Below are 20,042 nucleotides of genomic sequence, written 5' to 3' on the forward strand. Positions count from 1 at the left end.
TAGTTTGATCATGTTACTATTTTACTTTCCTGTCTCCTCCATTGTTCTGTTAAAACTTTCCACAACATTTCACATAATCAGGCTTTGAAAAAAACATGTAAGGGGCCAGCACTATGGCACAGCAGGTTAAACCACTGGCTGCAACATGAGTGACCCATATGAACACTGGTTTGAGTTGTTGCTGTTCTACTCTGATCAGCTTTCTGCTAATGCTCTTGGGAGGCAGCAGAAAAGGACACCAGCGCCTAGGTCTCTGACACCCCCATGGAGACCCGCATGAGACTCCTGGCTCCTGGCTTCAATCTGGCCCAGCCCCAGATGTTGCAACTGTTTGCAGAATATACCAACAGATGCAAGTCTCTCTTTCCTCTCTCTTCTTCACTCTTTCTCTCCCTTTCTTTTTCTATAATCTGATGTTTCTTTTTAAATTTCTTTTTATTAAACAGAAGGTGTTTTTTTTAATTTTAAAGAGAACAGTGTTTATGTATTTGATAGGTACAACTCCGAAGAGACAACCTCATTTCCCTGCTCCCCTCCAAAATCTCCCTCTCCTACATTTCTTAGTCTATTTATCCTTACTGGAAAGGCAGATATACAGAGAGGAGGACGGACAGAGAGAACGATCTTCCATCCACATATTCGCTCCCCAAGTGGCTGCAACAGCCAGAACTGAGCCGATCTGAAGCCAGGAGCCTCCTTCGGGTCTCCCACACAGGTGCAGGGTCCTAAGGCCTTGGGCCATCCTTGACTGCTTTTCCAGGCCACAAGCACGGAGCTGAATGGGAAGCGGGGAGCAGCCAAGAGTAGAACTGGTTCCCATATGGGATCCTGGTGCATACAAGGTGAGGACTTAAGCTGCTAGGCTATCATGCTGGCCCCCCCATAATTCTTATGTTGGCCTTTTAATCATTTCTTTTAGGTCTTAGATACATTTTTTTTTAAGCTTGGCCTACCTCTGCTTCCAGCTTTTTGTTTGCTTCCCCTGGTGACAGGAAATATCTTCTAGTCCTGAGATTCATTCTTCTGCTTCATTCATTCTATTTTGGAGACTCTCCACTGTACTTTTAATTTGCTTCAGTGTATTCTTCTGGAATGTCAGCTTTCATTTGACTCATTTCTTGTGTGACATATTCTTTGCATTCTTTGAACTCCCGTATTATGTGCTTGTCATTGTTGGTCAGAAGTTTAAGAAAGAGTTTTCTGAATTTCTTGTCCCCCATTTTCTCAATGTCTTCCTCAGTTAATTCTGAGGGTGGTAGGGGCTTTTGTTCCTTTACCGGGCAGTCTTTAGTCACATTCATTGTGCCTCTGTCTCTTCTTTTACTTTATGACATTGCAATCCTGTTTGGCAAAGGATTCTTCTCCTTGGTGCATGTTTCTAAGATGTATTACGTACAGGTCTACAAGTTGATTTTTATGTTCAACCAGTGTTCTGGTTGAACACTTCCTAAGACACCAGCTGTCCCAAATAACTAGTTTGTCAGCGGTGCTGATCTTGCCTGTACGTGCTGGTCGTTGCGTCTGGGTGCCACCTGAAGTACCCCAGACGGAGTCAGTAGAGTGCCACCATGGATCTCTTTTTTTCTGAGGAGCCTGTGCAGTGCTCTAAGCTGGAAGTGAGTCAGTTCCCAGCTTAGCCCTTGCGCAGCTCAGTTGTCCTTCCTTCAGTCTAACAGTGCCTGGTCCTGTGAAAATGGGCTTTGAGCGCTACCGATTCAGCTCACGCACAGTTCACCACAGCTCTTCCCGATGCTGAGCCCAAGATGGCGCAAGATGGCAACCAATGGGGCACTGACACAGGTCTGGGGTCACCGGCCACCAGAGTTGAGGACCTCCCAGACCCCGCAGGATACAAGGCTGGTGCTCCTTTCTCCATAGGCTTCAGCTAAGTGTGATTGGTTAGAATTGAGCCCACTCTGGACTGCTCCCTGAACTCCGCACTCTCTGTACCCTGACACACAAGATGGCACCTGGCAGGGTACTGCCAGAGAACCGGGACTGTTGGCCTTCAGATCCAGGGACCACATGGATCCTGCAGGACGTGAAGCTGGTACTGTCCTCCCTATGGGATAGCCCAGCGTGACCAATCAGAAACACATCCACTCTGGCATCCGATCCCCATGCTGTGAGTTCCATCTGCCCCATGCAGCTGGTGGATCCCTCTGTTTATTGCTGAGCCAAACTATTTGGCCCAGTCCCAGCCTGTCTTCACCTCCCAAGCTCCCCATGTGAACCCAAGCTCCCACCTGGCTGCTGCCAAGAGCTGATCCATGGCTTCTGCTGGATCCCTGGTTGTCGCTGGAGTTTGGATCACAGCTCACCGGTGGCTGGTGGGTGTTCTGTTCACTGGAACACTGCTCCACTGTTGCCTCCTCTTGCCTGCGTCCAGGTAGTCTCCAGGTACCTCCCTGTTGACTGCCTGACTCCATCCTTTCCTGTAATCTGCTCGCTGTGCTTCATCCAGTCTAGTGATTCTCTGAATGTGTCTGCACCCAATGTTACCATTTTGATTCTCCTAAAACGTTTTTTTTTAAAGAATTTATATTGTCCTCTTATCCTAGTTTTCTCCCAATTGTACTGTTAATTTCCCAAATGCTAAATATTTCTGCTTTTGTAACTGGTTGTATTTATATAGGGTCTACTTTAATTGTATTTCTTGAATGTTAGAGTACTTACTCCCAATTGCTATGAATTCACTGCAGATCAGCATTGCCTAGGTCTGGCTGGCCAAAATGGAAGCCACTCTCATATGTGACAACTGAACACTTCAACTGTGGCTTATTCAAATTAATATTATATTGTATATGTAAACCATACTTTGAATTTCAAAGACTTGCTATGAAAAAAGCAAAAATTTCAGTAATACTTTATATTTAATACATGTTGAAATGCTGGATATATTGGATTTTTAATAAAATGCTAAAAATATACAGATGAAGCCTTTTTAAAAAGTGTATTATTACTTCTGCCTGTGACATGGCCAGTTTGAGCCCCGGCTGCTCTGCTTCCTATCTAGCTCCTTGCTTATGTACCTGGGAAAGCAACATAGGATGGCTGAAGTGCTAGGACCCCTGGCACCCTTGCTCCAGGCTCCTGGCTTTTGCCTGGCCTAGCCAGGCCATATGGCCACTTGGGGAGTGAATCAAAGGATGGAAGATTTCTCTCTCCTCTTCTTCTGTCTCTATAACTCGGCTTTTCAAATTTTATTTATTTATTTAAGCATCACTATGAGAAGGTGAAAAATTTTGTAATTACCCTACCCATGTGGATTTCATTGTATTTCTCAAAGATTATTGACCTGGGCATTTCGTATACTTAACAGTAAATGAATGAATAAATGGATGCTATTAGCTACACTTTTCCTGATTTTTAAGACAAATTTATTTATTTATTTGAAGGTCAGAGTTAGAGTGATTGAAATCTTCTATCTGTGAGTTCATTCTCCAAGTGGACACAATGGTCAAGGATGGGCCAGGTCCAAGCCAGGAGCCAGGAGCTCCTTCTAGGTTTCCCACATGTATGCAGAAGTGCTAGGACTTAGCTGTTCCTCTGCTGTTTTCTCAGCGGCACTCATAGGCAGCAGCGTAATCTGCTACATGACGACTCTGGCCTCTCCTGTTCTTTTAAGAGTGACAGAAACAGAACAACGGAAAGGGAAAACTCAAGAGCAAGCAAGCAAGCCCTTCTTCCCCCATCCTCTTGCTCACTTCCCAAACTATCTCAAATGGGGCTGGGCCAGGCTTGGAAGCCAGTTCAGGTCTCCCATAAAAGTTGGTAGGAGTGAATCACTTGAGCCGTCGCTTCTGCCTCCTAGCATCTGCACTGGTGGGGAAAGTCGGAACCGGGAGCTGAGTTGGGAATGACTATGGGATGCAGGCGTCTTAACTGCTATGCCACATACCTGGGCCTGTTTTCTCAGTCATTGAGGGTAGCTCATCACAGCCTAGCAGGAAACAATTAAACAAACTTGGAATCTAATGAAAGCTTTCATAACTTTTTGTATAACATTCTGATTTTGTAAGTCTCAGAGAAATTGCCTGTCTTAAGTGTTGTCCACCAGAAAAAGACTGGGAAGCAGGTGTTGATTAAAACCAGCATCCCTCTACCATCATCAGTGGAAAATGCCTTGGTGAAGACAGTATTAGTGTCCAAGGACAGACCCCCAGGATTCCAGGGACCCTTTTCCCCTGCCAGCTTCCAATGAAACTGTTTCAGCCATTACAATCACAATGAACTCAGCCTTTGCAACTGAACAGAACTATCTGTGTCAAATAACCCAGACTAAGCCATGGACCCCTCTGAGAGCAACCAAGCTAACCCGGGCATGGGAGTCCAGGATACTCACTCTGGGACAATGGGGGTCTTGTGACATCATCAGTGGTGGTCTTGGGTAGTTTCCCCTGGTTGGCCCTCCAGTCTCAGCTGCTACTCCCAAGTGCAATCCTCTACCATGAGTGTGGAGCAGCTAAAATCAACAGATCCACATGTACCCTGAGGTGGCAGACTGGCTCTGGTGAATACTCTGTCCTCTATAGCTGGCAACCCAGGGAGTAATGTTTTTGTTGGCTTTTTGTATAAAGGGGATGATGAGATGAGGCCCAGTCTCCTGGGGACAAGCCCTGAGGCTGATCCCTTTGTGTTAAGGATCATTCTTCTTCTTCTCCCATTCTTCCTCCTTCTCTTTCATTTTCTTCATCTTTATTTTTTTAATCTACTGATCTCGTTTGTCTGAAAGGCAGAGGTACAGAAGGAGGGAGAGACTTAGATACAGGTAGAGAACTCTTTCATTGGCTGGTTCACTCCTTCAGCTGCCTGGAATGGTTTGAACATCCAGCCTGGGCCAGGCCTAAACCAGGAACCGAGAACTCCATCACGGTCTTCCACATGGGTAGCAGGGGCCCAAAGACTTGCGCCATCTTCCTCTGCCTTTCCTGACACATGAGCAGGGAGATAGATGGGAAAATTAGCAGCCAGGACTCAAATCAGTGCTATGATGTGATCTGCTGGTGCTGCGAACAGCGGCTAAACCTCCTGAGCCACAGTGCTTGCCCCAGGGACTCCTCTTGAAAGGGGACAGAATGTAAAGGATACCATCTTCAAAAGCCTTTGCCTCTAACCCCCACACTGGTGAGTTCTGTGTGAACTTGGGACTACAGCTTTCAGGCTTGATGTCTTTGTGGTCACATTAGGGCTCACCTCCAACCTAAAGGCCCAATCTTGCCTGCTTTATCCTTTAAAAAATTGTTATAATTCGGGGTGGATAGGATCTAAATATTATCTTTTACTCAAACCAAAATCAGTTGCATCCGTCTCATTTACTCTTACATAGTTATAAATAGGCAAGTTTGAATCTGATAGGCACATTTATGTAAATGTTGGGCAAAACTGAGTCCACCCCAGTGAAGTGTGGGAGGACGGTTGAGGCTGTACCTCCCAGACTAGCGCCTTTGAACTATCACTATGTATACATAGTTAGCCTACAGGCTTAATTTTAGCTAGATGAACTACCAGAAATGTTAGCAATCTGTCTTTTCAGATTTCTTCTGCTGTTTCTCTCTGCTGCAGACAGATTCTAGGCGAGTGGAGTCCTTAGTCTTACATGTTACTTTAAACAAATCTGCAATTATTTGTTCAGCCTAAAATGATTTTTAAGCTTTTCTTGCAACAGAATTAATTGGGTCTTTCAGCTGGAAGTATCACATATCTACAAATATTCTGTATTTTGATGCCTAGATAGCACTAGGTATATAGTGTGTATAGGTTGTGGTGTTGTGTGTGTATGTATGCCATGTGTGAGTGTATGTGTATAATATGGGTGTGCACATCTGGAGAGAGAGAGGAGAAACAGAGTAGTCAAATTCAATGAGTTATTTCCATTTTATTTCTTGTTGCTATATTCAAACTTTTACTGTAAAATAATCTTTATGAATTTTACACTTGAAAAACTCAAATGTTTGAAGCCTTTTAACAAAATGTAATATCATAATATGTACTTTTTACGAAGCATTCTTTTGTTAATCAAGTATTGTAATTTATGCTTTACCCTTGTTTCTCTTTTTCCATTTTAAAAACAATCAGGTCAATGACAGCACAAGAAATGAACTCTCTGTGAGATGAGCATACTGAGAGCTAACTGATGTGTGCAGCAAGTGCCTAACTCATGAGGACTAGCAGAATCCCAAGTTTAATTTTAGATTACTTTTATTATATATAATTTCATTTTTTCTCCTTCCTCTACTTGCTATGTCATGATACTTATAAAAATTGGAAAGTTAGGCTTGTTTGTATGAAGTGAACAAATATGCTATTATAATAATTTAAGAAAAAATAATAAGGGAGGATATAGGGAAACATTGTGAAATCAACTTACTTAAGCTAAAACGAAGAGATAAAATAATCAAGAAAAAAGTCAAGAAAAGCATAACAAATATATTTGTCTGAATAAGGATGACTAAATAATAATTCACTTTTTCTCATGTGTTATTGCACCTAGGAAATGCAGTAACAGGTACAGTTGCTACTCCATTTGCCATCTGACCATATGGCATGACATAACACTTGCCAGAGAGGACAATTTCATTATGACAGACAATATAGGCAGTCTTGAGACAGATCTTCAGAATCAGACATCTCCTTTCTTTTATCCAAAAATTATTATTTTACACACACATTGCATCTATGGTGGGCACTTGTTCAGACACAAAAGACTGTAAATATGTGTAGTTTGATCTCTAGCCTGGAGTAGTTCACACTGTCTGGCTGAAAAAGTGGTCATGTAGGCAGATGATGCAAGTATACTAGAAGTATATACAAGGTGTCATCAAAGTGTAGAAGCGGCAAACAGATGCTGGAACCTAAGCGTGAGTCAGCAGACAAGCTCTGGGAGATGGCTCGTGAGTTGATCACTACATTCTCAGTAGATACACAGTGTGGTGACTGAGAAAGAAGACTGTTGACAGACCATTGGCTTTCTTTCTTTCTTTTTTTTTTTTAGATTTATTTATTATTTTTATTGGAAAGTCAGATATACAGAGAGGAGAGACAGAGAGGAAGATCTTCCATTCGATGATTCACTCCCCAAGTGGCCACAACGGCTGGAGCTGAGCCAATCCAAAGCCAGGAGCCAGGAATCTCTTCCAGGTCTCCCACGCAGGTGCAGGGTCCCAAGGTTTTGGGCTGTCCTCAACTGCTTTCCCAGGCCACAGGCAGGGAGCTGGATAGGAAGCAGGGCTGCCGAGATTAGAAATGGCGCCCATATGGGATCCTGGCATGTTCAAGGCGAGGACTTTAGCCGCTAGGCTATCGCACCAGTCCCAGACCATTGGGTTTCAATTGCAGCCCGACTAGGTCGTTGCTATGGAACTTTAGGCATGTTGCTGAATCTCTCAGCCTCAGTTTTGTCCTCAGTAGAATGGGCATTAGAGTCAGGAAGAGCGCACAGGGATTGAAGTGAGGATTATGTGAGTTCGTGTGCGTCATGATGTGAGAACATGAGAAGCCCTTGTCAGTGCCAGGGATAAAAGGATGAGACAAAGCTAGGGCCTGTGCAGGAGAATGGCATACTTGGTTTAGTTAAAAGGGAAATGCACGTGTGTGGAGGGTCCTGGGAAATGGCGAAGGGAATGCAGAGCCCGTGGAGAGAACCTTAAATGCCTGCTCCAGAGGCTCAAGCAAGCACAGACCTGGGGAATTTTAAGGAGCAGATTCAAGCTTGCACTACAGAAATACAGCTGTGGACCTTGAGCAAAGAGAAGAGGTTGAAGACTAGTTAAGATGCTACTGAGAAAACAAGAAAGGCTTGGATAAGGCAGAATGCAGGTTTGAAAGTTATCTAGGATGTAAAATTCATGAGTCTTGGGAACAGATTAGATTAACAGAGATGACATATAAAAAGGGCTGGTATTGTGCCACAGTGGGTTAAGCTGCTATGTGGGACGCTGGCAGCCTGTATGTGTGCCTGTTCACGTCCTGGCTGCTCTAATACCCATCCAGCTTCCAGTTCCTGTGCCTGGGAAAGCAGCAGAGCATGGTCCAAGCACTTGAACCCCTGTCACCTCTTAGGGACCCAGATGGAATTCCAGGCTTCTGGCTTTAGCCCGGCCATTTGGGGAGTGAAGCATTCAGATGAAAGACTCTTTCTCTGAAAAGTTGTAGATGATTCTGGGATTGCTAGTTTGGATAATCTGGTGACAAGATGAAGGAAAGTAGGTTTGGCTATAAGATTTTTAGTCTTGGTTAAGCTTGGTGGGCCTGTGTTCAGGCCTGTTTTTGGGAGCTGGAAGCCAGGATTTAGGATTCCTCGGGACAGAGGCGGTAGTTGACATTGCGGGAATGTGACAAGTTGTTTACAGGAAGCTATTCAGGAATAGTTCTGGAAAGCCCAGCAGTGAAGAGACAGAGAGGGGCTGGTGCTGTGGCTAAGCAGATGGAGCCGCCACTTGTGAAGCTGGCATCCCACAAGGGCGCCAGTTTGATTCCTGGCTGCTCCACTTCCAGTCCAGCTCCCTGCTGATGTGCCTGGGTAGGCAGCTGAGGATGGTGTAAGTGCTTGGGTCCCTGCACCCATCTGGGAGACAGGGATGGGACTCCCAGCTGCTGGCTTTGGACTGGCCCAGCTCTGGCTTTGTGGCATTTGGGGAGTGGGCTGGTGGATGGAGGATCTCTCTAACTCTGCCTTTCAAATAAATCCATAAATAAATCTTCAAAAACTGTATGAAAAAGAGAAGTCACAGCGACTAGAATCAACAAAGGAGAGTGATCCCAGAGGAAAGGGGAGATGTAGAAGAAAGTGGAGATAGGAAGTTCAAGGAGGAAGTGTTCAAATGGAGAATTAAAATGAAACTAAAAAGTGTCCTTGTAGTTGGTAATTAGAAAAAAGATCTTAGGAAACCCATGAGCTGTTACTTCAATGAGGCAGAGAAGCGCAAGAGATACAGTGACTAACTGAGCATCCTAGATGTTAGTTAATAATTCAGCCAAATGCTCAGGGGATTCCTGGAAAACATTTATGGATGTGGTCCAGTTCCAGACCGGCAGCAGCAGACAGGTCTAGCCTGTCCTTATGGAGGGGCTTCTTGTCTCAAGTCTAGCCAGAAACTTGCCATACTTGTGAGAACCCCTTAAAGGTCAGCAGAAAGGAGGGACAAATGATTGGCAGCCAGAGACCTGGGAGTTGCCACCAGGCTGCCAGGGTCGTAACTGTCAGGACACTGTCAGGAGTTGCAAAGCCTGTTGTTCTCACAGGACTTGAGAGTCTGAGTTCCAGGGCTGATCTGGTTAGCTCAGCCCCTTGCTGTGGGCAGGGCAGTGACACACCAGTTCTGCTCGGGTTGGTCTTGTTCCTGTGTCGTTTAGAAGCTCTTAAGCACTTGACCCAGTCTTGGATGGGGCTGTCTGAGGTTTGTTTTATTAATTCTTTCAAATGTGGAGATGTCTGACCCCCTGTAAGATTTATTTATTTTACTGGAAAAGCAGATTTAAGAAGCAGTGTCAGAGAGAGCTCTTTCATGTGCTGGCTTATTCCCTCAAATGGCTACAACAGCCGGAGCTGAGCCCGTCCAAAGCCAGGAGCCTGTTCTGGGTCTCCCATGTGGGTCCCAAAGCTTTGGGCTATTCTCTACTGGTTTCCCAGGCCATAAATGGAACTATATGGGAAGCAGAGCAGCCAGGACACAAACCAGCAGCCACATGGGCCTCTGGCACTTGCAGGGGGCAACATTAGCCAGCAAGCCCAGTAACGCATTTCTTAAGGGCAGGGACCCTCTTTCTCCAGAAGTCTTGTGGCAGGGCTCACAGCACACACGATCCAGTTGGTGTGCAGCTCTGAGTCCCTGGCCCTCTCCCACCTCAGGTCAAGCTTGGACTGTCCACTTACTGTGATGTCAACCTTTAGTGGAAAACATGTCCAGTGGCCACTCACTTCCTAAAACCTCACACCACGAAGGCTGAACTGAGGGGAACATTTAAAGCAAGCAGTAAGCAGGCAGGTGCTGACAAGGTCACGTGGACCTGTGGCCTGCATATAGCGCCTGTCCCCTCAGCCCTGTGTGGGAACCTCGGGCTGCCCCACTGGTCTCCCAGAGGACACTGAAGGCCAGAAAGAGCCTGTGCCAACCTAAAGCGTACTGCAGCCCTTACAGGGCCAGGCTCAGGTCAACCCGGGCACGTCCACGTGGGGTCCAGCTGTTGGCGCGGGAGGAAAGCAGAGAACATTGTGGGGGGGGGGTGTTTGGAGGTGTTTTCACTCTTTCCCTTTTTTTGGCAGCGACGGGGAGGAGTGGTTGGCTGGATCTCTTGCTCAGTCAACCCTTCGGGTGGCTCTGGCCGCGCCGGTCAGTACCCGCCGCCGGTCCCCTCCGAGCCGGCGTGGACACGGGCCAGCGTCCACCGGCGGAAGGAGCCGCGTAGGAAGCGGAGGTCGGGGTCCCCGGCGTCCCCGGCGCCCCCGGCCCGCCGCGCCGGTCCGCGGGACGGATGGCGCGCGCGCTCGGGGCCCGCGTCTCCGCCTCTCCCCAGAGCCGGGCCCCCCGGGGACCCCCGCGCCCCGGGGAAGCCCCGCGCGGGACGCCCGGCGTCCGCCCCCGTCCCTCCGCCTCCCCGAGGCCCGGGGCTGCCTCCTCGGGCCGCGCCGGGGCCGCCCCGCACTGCGCATGAGCAGGAGCCCGGCGAGCCCGTGAGAGGAGCCGCCGCCGCCGCCGCCGTCCATTCGCTGCGGAGCCGGAGGAGGAGGGGAGAGGCCTGGAGGACACCAACATGGTGAGGCACTGCGGCCGCCCGCCCCGCCGGCTGGGGGCCCGGCGCTGCCGCGCACCCCCCGCCCGGCTGCCCTGCGCCCCGCGGCGCCCCCGGCGCCCCGAGCCTGGGCCCGCGGCCTCCGTCCCGCTCCCGGGCGGGGGCTCTCCTCCCCGCCTCTCCCTTCCTCCTTCGCCCCTTCCCGCCCAGGCGCCGCCGCTACGCGAGAGCCGAGGAGGCGGAGCGGAGCCGGGCCTAGTCGGGAGCCCTGGGGAGTTTGGGGCGCAGGGAGCGGCCCCGGTTGCCTCTCTCCCGGTGCGGCCCGGGAGGGGGAGGCGTTGGGCCGGGGGGAGGGGAGGGGGCAACGGCCTTGGCCCTGCCCGGCTCCCCTCGCCGGCTCCATTGTGTCTGGCCGGGAACTGGGGGTTCCGGGGGTTCCGGGTGAGGAGCTCCCCCTTGCTCCGGAACCGGGGCTTCCCCCTGCGCCCGGCCGGGAGAAGGCGAGACTTTGCCGGCACTGCGCTCGCTGCTCCGTTCCCTGCTCCAACACCCCGCAAGTCTCCCGGGCAGTTTTGCCTGGGGCGGGGTATGAGCCCTTTTCCTTTCTCCATCACCTCTCGGTGCGTCCCTTGCTTTTGGAAGATGAGAGTTTGGCTGGCCAGTTGGTGGAGATTATATTTACCTCTCTGCTGAAAACATGGGGTGGCTGCTGAGGTGGGGGGGGAGGGGGTACGGAAGTGCAACCTGTTCTCATTTCATAAAATTAGGAAATCAGACTTGCTATCCTTGGAGCACTTTATTTGCAGTGGGTGGGAGAACTAATTACTTTATTATGGCAGTTAAGGCCCATTTGTGATTTTTTAAAAACACTTTGTCAAGTTAGTCCCCTCGTGTAGTTTGTTTTGGAAAGAAAGTCCTCGAAACTTGAAGCCCTTGTAGTGAACTTGTTTACTGTGGTCGATTATGGACCTGAACTGTCCGAGACTCTTTTGTTTTTCCCAGGGACATTATACAGTCTGAGCATGAGTTGAATTCCGTGCAGGTTACTGTATGAATAGCAGAAATGATAGAGTTGTCCTTTTGCTCCAGGGAACATAAAGGCCTCTTTGAAGAGGGTGTATGTATGTGCCCAGTGTCTTTGTTTTTAGAGGATCGTTCTCCTAGCAGAACGCTTAACCGAGTCCCGACTTCAATCTGGCAAGTATTGGGGGGGGGGTGTCATGTATGGGTGCGTGGTTTAGTTTGCCGCATGCTCAAGATTTGTGATGTCTGGGCCATTTGTGAAAACTTAGAATCGGTAAGAAAACCTTGCTATGAAACACAGGTCAGTGTTACAGGGTTGGGAGATCCGCTGGGGAGTCCAGTTGATTTCTCGAGGATTTAGTCATGGGCATTACTCGGAAAGTTTCCAGACTCTTGGCATTTTGCGAGTGTGGTAAGCTTGAGGTTGGGAAATGCAGTTCCCTGGTGAAGGCGTGCTGCTCTCTCCAGTCAGCGTGGTCCCGTGTAATGCAGGTCGCCGCCTCAGGTGTTCAGGATCTGGGTGGTTCACAGGGCAGCTCTCTTTGGGAGTTTGTAAGCTTCTGTCCTTTTGGTTAGTATTAAATTATTCAGGAATTTTTTCGTAACTCATGTGACAATACTAGGGGTGACGGGAGCATTAATAGAACATGCCTTGTGTAGCGGAACTCGGTTGTCCTTCACAGTTGCCTTCGTATGCTCATGTTAGTTAAGAAACTCGGCTGTGGACCTTCATAGAGGTTAGGCCGTAAGAATTCCATAGTTTTGTCATTGTAAATTTACAGTTGTTTGTTGATAGAAGTTTTGGGATGATGGCAGTTTTTTGGTGTGCAGGTCAGCCTGTTTCTAGGGCATGCATTCATGTTAATTCTAGGACAGGCTTTAATGATGGATCATATGAAATGTTTTGTAGGGTATGGAGTTAACACACCTCACACACAGAGGCCAAGAAGTGACTCTTAAACTAGACGATGTTGATTTGCCAATCTTTCCAAAAGTCTTCAGTTCTGGGTTGTTTCCTTATTTGTGAGGGGACGGAATTGAGTTTCAGGATTCCCAACCAGCTGCCCAGCCTACATGTCTCTGATTCTGATGACTTATGTTCTCTGTGTGTAGACTAGCTTACAGGGTTTTTGCTTTGACTTAGAGCATCATTAAACTTGGTATGCCCCAGGTGGCCTCAGAGCTCATCTGATTTGTTCTTCCTTTTTACAAAAGGCTGCCTTGAGGGTCAAGGAGGTTTTGAGATTCAAGTTTGTAAGGTTGTTGCAGAACTGAGAGTATTGTCTCCTGGTCTTCTGTTTGTCTTAGTGTTGGTGACACGTGTAAATTGTTTTAACACAGGTGACCTCTCTGGAGAGGTCAGGAGCTGCGTTTGCAGTTAAGTTGCATTACTCAAACAGAGGCGGTCTCGGGTATCACAAGTGAAAATGTTAAAGACAATCAAAACTAATGGATGATTCATGGTGTTAATTGCTAGTTTTAAAGGCTTTTGCAAACATGTGAACTTTCTTTTTTTTTTTTTTTTTAAGATTTATTTATTTTATTACAAAGTCAGATATACAGAGAGGAGAGACAGAGAGGAAGATCTTCCGTCCGATGATTCACTCCCCAAGTGAGCCGCAACGGCTGGTGCGCGCCGATCCGAAGCCGGGAACCAGGACGGATGCAGGGTTCCAAGGCTTTGGGCTGTCCTCGACTGCTTTCCCAGGCCACAAGCAGGGAGCTGGATGGGAAGTGGAGCTGCCGGGATTAGAACCGGTGCCCATATGGGATCCCAGGGCGTTCAAGGCGAGGACTTTAGCCGCTAGGCCACCACGCCGGGCCCAACATGTGAACTTTCAAGGAATGCCAGAATTTAGATATTCAAACAAATGCAGGCCTTTTCTAGGTTATCTTAGAACTTGTTGCATGTTCTTTTGTGTATCTAGAAGGAAATTAAAGGAGGGCCTAATTCATCCCAACAGTTATCTACTGAACATCTCCTTTGTGTCAGACACTGTTCTTGACCCGGGAAAGATTCACAGACACTGAACAAATTCTTTCTTTGGTGAAAAAAATAATAGACATAGTGTATAGTTTTCTTTATAATCTTAGAAAGCGTTAAGTGATATGGGAGAAGCAGCAGTGTGGATGATGGGGATAGAGAATGCTGGGGCACAGTGGAAGTGGGGTTGCAGAAAGGTTTGAGTTGGGTTTTGAACATGTGAAAAGATGAGGAAATCAGCTATGTAGAAATGTGGTGAGACAGAAGACCTGTGGGAGGCAGTAGCTGACCACTCGTGCGTGTGGCGGGCGGGGGGAGAGAGCATTGGAGCAGATGAGAACTGAAGGGGGGGGGTTAGGCATGGGTAGGCATTATATGAGTATTGCATTTTTGTTTACAGGAGAGATGGGAAGCCATGAAAGAATTCTGACTGGTGTGATAGATGTTAGATCTTCTGTCCTTACTATGATGTTAGAGATAATTGAAATTTTAAAAAATGTATTTGAAAGGCAGACAAGAGATAGCAAACTGCTTCAGTGTCGAAATGCCTGCAGTGGCTGGGCTGAGCTGCATCCTGGCTAAAGTCGGGAGCCGAGAGCTAGTCCAGGTCTGACAGGAGTGGAGTCACCACTGCTGCCTCCCAGGGTCCGCATCAGCAGGAAGCTGGAATCAGGTCTGGGGTGGGGACTGAATCCACATGCTCCCTTGTTTCCATGTGGAACGTGGCCGACTTCACCACTAGGCCATATGCTCACTTCTAGATAAGTGGTTTTGTCTGTCTTTGGAGATTTACTTATTTGTATTTATTTTCTTTTTAATATTGCTTACATACTTGAGACGGGTGCATGTCCATATGGGCCTCTGATTAGAGTAGGGACGATGAAGATTTGAGAAAGAGACTGGAGAAGAGAGGATGATTTCTGCTGCTTGTTAATTCCCATGATGGTTGGAGCTGCCAGAAGCCTGGGAACTCCATGGGGTCTCCCACATGGATGGCAGAGGCCTAGGTTTTTGGGCTGTCTTCCATAGTTTCCCTGGCACATTAGCAGGAAGCTGGATCAGAAGTGAAACAACCAGACGGGACCCAGCATTCAATTCCCATGGGATACTGTCACAGGCAGTGGTCCAATATTGCTTTGCACCAGTCCCCATAATTACTTTTTATTTTTTTATTTTTTTAAAGATTTATTTATTATTATTGGAATGCCGGATCTACAGAGAGGAGAGACAGAGAGGAAGATCTTCCATCCGATGATTCACTCCGCAAGTGAGCCGCAATGGCCGTTGCTGTGCCGATCCGAAGCTGGGAACCAGGAACCTCTTCCAGGTCTCCCACATGGGTGCAGGGTCCCAAAGCTTTGGGCCGTCATCGACTGCTTTCCCAGGCCACAAGCAGGGAGCTGGATGGGAAGTGGAGCTGCTGGGATTAGAACCAGCGTCCATGGGATCCCAGCACATTTAAGGCAAGGATTTTAGCCACTAGGCCACGCCGCCGGCCCCATAATTACTTTTTAAAGACAGTACTTACAGTTTTCTTTATCATGCAGCATTCACGTAGACTTTTTTTTTTTTTTTTTTAAAGATTTTTATTTTTTATTTTCATTACAAAGTCAGATACACTGAGAGGAGGAGAGACAGAGAGGAAGTGGAGCTGCCGGGATCAGAACCAGCGGCCATATGGGATCAAGGCGAGGACCTTAGCCACCAGGCCACGCCGCCGAGCCTATTCACGTAGACTTTTAAAAAATTTTTTTAAAAGATTTATTTATTTTCATTACAAAATCAGATATACAGAGAGGAGGAGAGACAGAGAGGAAGATCTTCCGTCCAGTGATTCACTCCCCAAGTGACCGCAACGGCCGGTGCTGCGCCGATCCGAAGCTGGGAACCTGGAACCTCTTCCAGGTCTCCCACGCGGGTTCAGGGTCCCAAAGCCCTGGGCCGTCCTTGACTGCTTTCCCGGCCACAAGCAGGGAGCTGGATGAAATTGGAGCTGCTGGGATTAGAACCGGGGCCCATATGGGATCCTGGCGTGTTCAAGGCGAGGACTTTAGCCGCTAGGCCATGGTGCCAGGCCCTCACATAGACTTTTAAATTCTGTTTAAGATGGCTGTCTAATGTTCAATAAAAACTAGTTGACCCTAGTTTACCTTGCTAAAGTTACTTAAGACAGCACAAACCCTTCAGCATAGATTGTTGAAACTGTGTAAAAAAAGTTGGAAGTAAGTGGCTAGGGTGGTGGTTCAAAAGGCTCTTCATTTGGCTACTGTGTTGGCATACCATATGTTGCTCCACTAATGGTCCAGCTCGCTGTGTATGGCCTGGGAAAGCAGAGGTGGGACGGGGAATAGCTGAAGTCCTTGAGCCCCAAGTGCCTGTGTGGGCAGCCCTGAAGAAGCTCTTGGCTCCTGGCTTTGAATTAGCTCACCTCAGGCTGTTCCAGCCATTTGGGAAGTGAACCAGCGGGTGGAAAATTATTCTCACTCTCACTCATTCCCTCTCCCTCGCTCCTTATCTATAAATCTGCCTTTCAAATAAAAATAAATCTGTAAAAAACCAGTTGGAAGTAAAATGAACTCAGTGTGGGTGAGTTTTAGTGTTTTGTTTTATTTTCTGGTAAGTTTTAAAAGAGTAGAGCTCATTTGAACTGAGCCACTGTTTTGACATGGTTTTGTAGATTGGGCCAAGCTTATGGAAAATCAGAGAGACAGCACCCTTTTAAATTTGTGTATGCAAGTTGTGAAAGTCTTAGCTGTGAAAAATAGCATCCAGTTGGTTTGTGAACATGAAGGTGCTGTAATAGCTAGCAGACTGTCACATTCACCTGGTGACTTCATGTGTGTCCTTTGACAACCCCTTGGTGCCTGCCCCAAGAAAGTGCAAAGCACAAGGGAGACTGTGGTACTAAAATTGGCATCTGTTGAGTTTATTTAGTACCTAATCACTAGGGTGCTCCTTTGCATTTTGAATTTTGAAAATATCTTTTAAAGATTTATTTATTTATTTTTATTGGAAATGAAGATTTACAAAGAGAGAAGGAGAGACAGAGAAATCTTCTATCTGCTAGTATGCTCCCCAAATGGCTGCAATGGCTGGAGTAGGGTGGGTCTAAAGCCAGGAGCCAGGAGTTTCTTACAGGTTTCCCATGTGGGTGCAGGTTGCCAAGGCTTTGGGTCATCAGCCACTGCTTTCCCAGCAAACTGGAGCAGCCAGGACTTGAACCTGCATCGATACAGGATGCTTGCATCATTGGTGGAGGTTTAGGCTGCCGTGCCTTATTGGTGGCCCCTAAGTAGAATTACTTTTAAATAATTCCTTTCTGAAGAATTGTAATTAATTAGGCTTTTGACTCTCTTGAGTGCAGAGAGAAGTTGAAGGACATGGTTCATTCCCTGGTTACATTTGGGTGTTTCCATTTTAACAAACATTGGAAATGTTTATTATTTGTAAGATTTTTAAAAAAAGGTTTATTTATTTTTATTGCAAAGTTAGATATATAGCGACAAGAGGAGAGACAGAGGAAGATCTTCCATCCGATGGTTCACTCCCCCAAGTGACCTCAACAGCCGGTGCTATGCCGATCTGAAGCCAGGAGCCAAGAGCTTCTTCCAGGTCTCCCACGCGGATACAGGATCTCAAAACTTTGGGCCATCCTCGACTGCTTTCCCAGGCTACAAGCAGGGAGCTGGTTGGGAAGTGGAGCTGACGGAATTAGAACTGGCGCCCATATGGGATCCTGGCGTGTTCAAGGCAAGGACTTTAGCCACTAGGCCTCGGTTTCAGGCCGAGTTGGTAAGATTCTAGTGTTTCTGCATTTACATTTGAGTAGATAGGAAATCTTAGAATATTTAATTTTTTAGGGATCCTTTATTTTCTTTGTGAATCACATGACTGTTGAATGCCAGCTGTTGTTACTGTGGAATTCTAAAATCAAATTGTCTTTGTTAGTTTTACAGCTTGCATCAGGATTTCTTAGGAAAAAAGTTTGTGGTCAAAGGAAGGCAAATTTAAAATAGTTACTAAATTCGGGCCTGGTGTGGTGGCCTAGTGTGGTGGCCTAGCTGTTAAGGTCCTTGCCTTGAACACGCCGGGATCCCATATGGGCCGGTTCTAATCCCAGCAGCTCCACTTCCCATCCAGCTCCCTGCTTGTGGCCTGGGAAAGCAGTGGAGGACGGTCCAAAGCCTTGGGACTCTTCACCCGCGTGGGAGACCTGGAAGAGGTTCCTAGCTCCTGGCTTTGGATCGTATATCTGATTTTGTAATGAAAATAAATAAATCTTTAAAAAAATAGTTACTAAATTCAGGAAGGGGCTGGTTTTGTTCTTTAGTGGGTTGTGCCTCTACCCGTGACACCAGCATTTCATGTGTGCTCCTGATCCAGGTGCTCCACTGCCAATCCAGCTCCCTGTTAAAGCACATGCAAAGACAGTAGGTGAAGGAAGGCCTTCACCTACGTGGGAAGCCCTGATGAAGCTCCTGGTGCATCCTCAGCTGTGTGGCCAAGTTAGTGAACCAGCGGGTGGATGGTCTTTTATCTCTGTAACTGTGCTTTTCAGGTAAATCTTTGTAAAAAAAATTAGGCAATAAATTTGGGAAGGTGATTGAGATATAATGCCTAGTAAGCATAATTTTAAGGAGTTTTTTCCTGACGTATTACAACTTCTAATAAAGTAACTTTGTAAAGGTTGAAATTGGGGCCAAAATTGTGGTAGAACGGGTTAAACCCCTATCTGCAACACTGGCATCCCCTGTTGCTATTGGTCGCAGTCCTGCTTGGTTTACTTCAGTCCAGTTCTCTGCCTGAAAAAGCAGCAATGCAAGAGCTTGGATTGCTGTACCCATATAGGTTAAAGATTTTATTTTGTTTTCATTTGAAAGAGTTACAGAGAGCAGAAACAGGTCTTCATCTGTTGTTTCACTCTCCAACTGGCCGTGACTGTTTGGAGCTGGGCTAGTTCAAATCCAGGAGCCAGGCACCGCCTCCTCTCGCTGTCCCATGTGCGTGGAGGAGTCCAAGCACTGGCGCTATCTTCCCCAGGTGCATTAGCAGGGAGCTGGACAGGAAGTAGAGCGATGGGGACTTGATCTGGTGCCAGCCAGTATGAGGTACCTGTGCTTCAGGGATGGCCTAACTCAGTAGCATGTTTAAAAATATAGTCAAAATAGTCTCTAAGCCGAAATCCAGATATTTATTTCACTTACATGGTGATCATTTTTTTTTTTCTCTTTAAGAAACCCCCAAAATAAAAACAAACTACATTTATTTAGAAAAGTTAAGACAGCGCGAGAAAGAGGTTTTCCATTTCTTGGTTAACTTTCCAAGTGGTCACAACAGTCAGGGCTGGCCCAGTCCCAAGCCAGGAGTTTCATCTGGTCTCCCATGTGGGTGGCAGGGACCCAGCATTTTGGCCATCTTCCATTGATTTCTTAAGTATATTAGCAGGGAGCTGGATCAGAAGTGGAGTAATGGGTAGTGGGGACTGAAACTGGCAGCTTATACATATCATTGTGTACAGTAATTCATGGTGTATTCCACATATGATGCCGTAATGCAGTGCTTCTTAGCGAAGTGTCAGTATTTTGAAATTTATTTCAGAGAGAGATTTACTCACCAAATACCCACAACAGCCCCTCAGGAGATTGAGGGAAGGCGGGGAGACAGAGGCTACAGTTGGGAACTCAATTCAAGTCTCCCTGATGGGCACCAGGAAGCCTGCTTTAAGCCATCACCACTGCCTCCTGGGGTGTGCTTTAGTTGCAAGTTGGACTCAGGAGCCAGAGCCAGGAATTGAACCCTGGTACTGTGTTAGAGTGCATAGGTATCTGGATGGTTAGTCTAAAGGCCCACTTCTAAGGAGTTGATTTTAACTTATTTGAAGTGCAGGAAATTAAAATGACTGTCAGGAAGCATAGGCCTAACATTAAATTATTCACAACTGTAGATTAGATTCTAAAAGAACATTCATGGAAGTTTTGTTTGTTTTGCTTAAATTTAGGATTTGCATGTCCTTGCATTTTCTGGCCAGAACCGATATGTATGTGTGTATTTTTTCTGTTCTTTAAGCCTTTTCATTAAGCAGGAAAATGAAGACCCTAACTTTGAGTGGATAGTTAAAAACCTACAGCTTTAAATGAACACAGGTAGAAAAACCAGGGCCCTGTGTTCATTTAAACCTGTAGGTTTTTAACTATCCATTTTAAAAACAATGTGATAGGACTATAAATACTTTGTTCCTGTTGGGGCTGGCATTGGGTGTCGTGGTCATCCCATATAGGCACTTGTTCATGACCCTGCTGCTTCA

General features: G+C 46.9%; 1 protein-coding gene across 3 annotated transcripts in view; it reads left to right on the top strand.

Moving 5' to 3' along the window:
- The first annotated feature begins 4,373 nt into the window (after nucleotides 1-4,373).
- Nucleotides 4,374-20,042, top strand: part of DCUN1D1 (defective in cullin neddylation 1 domain containing 1) — a 40,627-nt gene continuing 24,958 nt past the window's right edge. The window contains exon 1 of one of the 3 annotated variants that reach the window (XM_012928734.2): nucleotides 4,374-4,513. Coding sequence is in view for 1 of the 3 variants with exons in the window: in XM_058662215.1 (XP_058518198.1) it covers nucleotides 10,753-10,755 (3 nt within the window). In the remaining 2 variants the exon portion in view is untranslated. Of the gene's footprint in view, nucleotides 4,514-10,589; nucleotides 10,756-11,194; nucleotides 11,352-20,042 lie in introns of those variants that run through there. The other 2 variants (XM_058662215.1, XM_058662217.1) reach the window with 2 other exon arrangements.

This window comes from Ochotona princeps, chromosome 3 (genome assembly GCF_030435755.1).
Source record: "Ochotona princeps isolate mOchPri1 chromosome 3, mOchPri1.hap1, whole genome shotgun sequence".
Classification (NCBI taxonomy): Eukaryota; Metazoa; Chordata; class Mammalia; order Lagomorpha; family Ochotonidae; genus Ochotona; species Ochotona princeps.